The sequence below is a fragment of the Malurus melanocephalus genome, unplaced genomic scaffold, assembly GCF_030028575.1.
Source record: "Malurus melanocephalus ecotype Western Australia unplaced genomic scaffold, MMel_1.1 scaffold_575, whole genome shotgun sequence".
NCBI lineage: Eukaryota > Metazoa > Chordata > Aves > Passeriformes > Maluridae > Malurus > Malurus melanocephalus.
In genome coordinates this window covers 101,069-105,499 of record NW_026623807.1, presented here as the reverse complement: position 1 = coordinate 105,499, position 4,431 = coordinate 101,069, and the positions used below count along the sequence as shown (strand labels likewise).

The 4,431-nt window shown below is 54.9% G+C and overlaps 1 protein-coding gene across 2 annotated transcripts in view; it reads right to left on the bottom strand.

The window, feature by feature from the left end:
* The window catches only part of MTFR1L (mitochondrial fission regulator 1 like), a 6,142-nt gene extending 1,764 nt beyond the window's left edge, over positions 1-4,378 (bottom strand). The window contains exons 1-6 of one of the 2 annotated variants that reach the window (XM_057382577.1): positions 4,294-4,378; positions 4,112-4,192; positions 2,801-2,905; positions 2,130-2,239; positions 1,212-1,423; positions 725-1,034 (exon numbers count right to left, since the gene is read on the bottom strand). In XM_057382577.1, the coding sequence (XP_057238560.1) occupies positions 725-1,034; positions 1,212-1,423; positions 2,130-2,239; positions 2,801-2,905; positions 4,112-4,126 (752 nt within the window). In that variant the 5' untranslated portion in view covers positions 4,127-4,192; positions 4,294-4,378. Of the gene's footprint in view, positions 1-724; positions 1,035-1,211; positions 1,424-2,129; positions 2,259-2,800; positions 2,906-4,111; positions 4,193-4,293 lie in introns of those variants that run through there. The other variant, XM_057382576.1, reaches the window with a different exon arrangement.
* Positions 4,379-4,431: the final 53 nt, after the last annotated feature.

Here is a 4,431-nt window from a genome sequence, read left to right as displayed (position 1 = left end):
CTGAAGCTGCCAAGGCTGAGTTTGAGCACTGAGTTCTACACAGATGTAATTATCTTTTCAAGCATCTTTTTTGCATATTTAATCATCTTTCTCCCTCCACTTGAGGAGCACCTGACCCTCTCCAGGCTCTCAGTGCTGTCCAGTGCACAGGGGCTGCTCCACAACCACCCCAGAATTGGGAATTAAAACTCATCAAATAACCAACAGCAGTAATTAACTTAATTTTCCAGCTACCTGCAACTCTTCAGACAGCTGTAATTAAGCTGTAATAACCCCAAAACATCATTGCTGTGTGCAGGAGCCTTGCAGGCACATCCAGGCGTGGGGAGGAAACGCCTCGGATTTTCCTGCCACRATCTGAATTTTTCCAAGGTTTTTTTCCCCCTGGATAATGCACATTTCCCTCTCCTCTGGCACAGGCAGCAGCAGCTTCCCATGGCAGGCCCACACACCAGCACTGACTACAAAATTATTTATTAATAATGAATAATTATTAAGAATTAATATAACCATTACTATTATTACTATTATTATTGTTGTTTTGTTGTTTTGTTATTATTATTATTATTATTATTATTATTATTATTATTATTATTATTATTATTATTATTATTATTATTATTGTTATTATTATTGTTATTATTATTGTTATTATTGTTATTATTATTACACCTGCAATACCACAGTTGACACAGAATAAAAGGAGAGCTCAGCAAGCACTTACAAATCTTTGCTCTGCTTCATCCTATGAATGTCTTTGAGAATTCCCATCATGTCAGCAAAGCTGCTGGCCTTGGACAGGGACACGGAGTCCTCCTCATCGGGGTCCTTTGGCTCTGCTTTGCAGCTCTCCATGGACACCGAGGGCAGGGCCACCGAGGGCAGCTCGGGGCTGTCCAGCTCTGCCTCCTCCTCTGTGATATCACTGATSACAAACGAGGTGGTGGATTGGAAAGAGGGTCCAAAGCAATGCACGGGGGAGGAGGCATTAGAGCTGCCAGGGGATAACAGATCTGGGGTCAGCTGGGCAGAGGCTGCAAGAGAAAATGTGGGGATGAACTCACACCAAAACAAACTGTGCAGGATGTTTTTTCTCCAAAACCACCCAAACACAGCCCCTGAGCTGCCCCAGAGCACCCAGCCAGCCCTGAGTGAGCCTGCAGGAAAAGCAGAGCTCAGCCCAGCAGAAATGAAGCTCTCCCTGCTCCCACCTGACTCTGCAGCCACGATTTTTGCGATCTGGCTCCGCAGGTGACTCAGCTCATCCTGCAGCTCCGTGGTCCTGCTCAGAGCTGGCAATCCAGGYTTCTTCAGGGCCAGCAGCTTCTCCTCCTGCTTCCTCAGGTTGGGCACTGAGGCGTTCCTCTGGATCACTGTGAAGGGACTCGGCTTCCATTTGTGCTTCAGCGGGCGGGTGTCGCTTCTGGGGACAAAAAACTGTCACCAACAATGTCCAAACCTGTCCAGGACAAAGCCTGGCCTCCCCTGAGGGCAGCAGAACCTCCAAAAAAACAAATAAAGCCCCTGTGCATCATCAGGGGTACAGATGTGCTCTCTGCAGCACAGAACAGAGGGATGTGGCTGTTCCTGGATCACTGAAATGTCCCAGGTCAGGCTGGACAGGGTTTGGAGCACCCTGGGACAGTCCCTGCTCATGGCAGGGTGGGATGGGGTGGTGCACTGGGAAATGGCACTCACCAGTTGCTCTCCCAGGTCCCAAAGTTTATTTTATCTTTGCCAGGACTTCTGTTACTACTGCCCTGCTGACCAGAACAAAACCCCCAAGGRCAGCACATTCCAGTCCTGGGAGAACTCAACCCTTGCACCTCCTGAGCAGGAAACTCCCCAGAGCAGGGGGTTCCTGTGCACAGATCAGTGAACCATGGCATGCACAGGCTCTTGGCACTTCCCACAGGAATTCCTCCCAGGGCACTGCCTCTTGGCACTTCCTACTGGAATTCCTCTCAGGGCACTTTGCCATTTTTTTTCCCTCTCCTCTTGGGAAAAACATCTTTCAAAAGGCACCCAAGACCCTGAGAGGACTGGAAGTTGTGGTCATTTGGGCAGTGTGTGGCCTGAGCTCTGTGACAGAAAGCAGAGGATAAGAGCAGAGCCATGGAGGAACCAACCTGACCCTGGCGTAGGTCTCCTCATCRTCTGCTGCGATCCACACGATGTCAGCCAGGGTGGGGACAGGGGGCACATCGTTCAGATACAGCTCTGACATACTTGGCAGGACCTGGGAGAAGGAAAAGCTGCTGAGGACACGGTGCCTGTGGCTCGTGGAGCTGTCACAGTCCCTGTGCTCGGTGGCAGAGGCACAAGAGCAGCTCGGGCAGGGTTCCCTCAGTTTGCACAATTTATGAGATAAAACCCCTGGGGTGTGGGTGCTGCTGTGCTGCCTGTGCCAGCTCCTGTTCCTGCCTGCCTGAGGCACAGGGGACACCTGATCCGGGCCAGGGCCACGTGCAGCTCTCTGCCACTCCAAGGGTGACATCAGTGTCCCCATAACCCCAGAGCACTCAGAGAACAGGCCCAGAGGGCACCACAGCTCTTGGAGAGCACACAGCAAAACCCTGGGGCAGCAGCCACACCTTTCCMTCTCCTCCAKCTCAGACACTGCCTGARGGAYTCCCTCMAATTACCAGAGATTACTTTACAAGWACAGAATTAAAGAATAGAGAAACTTAAAAAAATTCTTAAAGTTAACTGTACTGGTGCAAGTTTTGTGGGTACAACTGTACAGTTGTGCCCTGTCCTGCCCCAGCTCTGCAGCCCCCCAAGCCCTGGGGTCACTCACCTCGAAGGTGGCCCTGGGACAGGGTTTCAGGGGGAGGTTGGAGCCAATCATCCTGACCACGCTGCGAGTKGAGCCATGGGGTTTGTTCTGCCAGATGGGGATGGTCTGTGAGAAGCCAGAGCACAGAGTTAATACCCCAAGGGCATTCTGAGCATGGCTGTAGGGTCTGCAGGACTGAAACCTAACAGCTCTCAGTGACAGGCACTGACAAATGAAAACTGGGCAAAAGAGGAAAACAGAAACACATCAAGGGCCCACGGGGAAAATTACATCAGAAAAAATTGTCATTCAAGGGACACTCCTGCTTTCACACCACCTTTAATACATGCAGCACTGTTTAATATCCCAGAGGAGCTGTGGATTCTCCTTCCCTGGGGAATTTCACCTGCACATGATGTTGAGGAACCTGCTCTGGCAGGCCCTGTGACTTCCTGTGGTCCCTTCCAACCTGGCCCACTCTGACAAGGCTGAACATTTGGGTGACAGCAAGTGACAAGTTATCCAAAGCCTGTCCCAGCCAAGGACCACAAGGAACAGCCTTGTTTTCAGAAACAGCAAATGTTTTAGAGCTCTCTGCACACTTCTGAGCTGAACCCAAAAGGTGAAGCTCTGCCCATTTGAGGCTGTCACAGGCTCTGGCCAGAGAACACCACAGTGACAAAGCTCAGCCTGCAACACACCCCGTAGTTTATTTATGGCTGCAGCTCGTTCTGCACTCWGTGCCTGAGCACTGCCCCGTGCTGATAGACCTGAAATTCCTGAGGAGTATTTTAAACTCTGAACTGGGGCAGGKGAGCGGGGAGGCGACAGATTCCTGGCTGGGGAGAGGGGACAGGGACAGGTGGCAGGGACAGGCATGGGGACAGTGTCTGGGAGCTGGTGCGGGGGGCAGTGTCCGGAGCAGTGTCCGGAGCAGGGGCAGTGTCCGGAGCAGGGGCAGTGCCCGGAGCAGGAGCAGTGTCCCTAGCAGTGTCCGGGGCAGGGGCAGTGTCCGGAGCAGTGTCCGGGGCAGGAGCAGTGCCTGGGGCAGTGTCCGGAGCAGTGTCCGGAGCAGTGTCCGGAGCAGGGGCTGTGTCTGGGGCAGTGTCCGGGGCAGGGGCAGTGTCCGGAGCAGTGTCCGGAGCAGGGGCTGTGTCTGGGGCAGTGTCCGGGGCAGGGGCAGTGTCCGGAGCAGTGTTCGGAGCAGTGTCCGGGGCAGGGGCAGTGTCCGGAGCAGTGTCCGGGGCAGGGGCAGTGTCCGGAGCAGTGTCCAGGGCATGTCCTTGCCCTGTCCGTGTGTCCCGGCCCCCCGGAGCCCCCCGGGTCACTCACCGCCTCCGCGTCCATGTCCGCTGCGGGCCGGGCCGGGCCGGGTCAGCGCTGGCTGCTCATCGCCCCCGGCGTGTCTGCTCACTGCAACACACACAGACAGACAGACGGACAGATGGACAGAGCGGGAGCTGCGGCACCGCCCGGCCCCCCGGACCCCCCCGGACCCCCCGAACCCCCGGTACCTGCGGGCCCGCGGCTCAGCTCGGCCCCGCTGCCAGCGCCGTGCCCGCCCCTCCGCCGCCATCCCCGGAACCACAACGGCACCGCACCGCGCCTTCCGGGGCCGCGCGCAGGCGCGGGGACAGCGGGGACAATGGGGA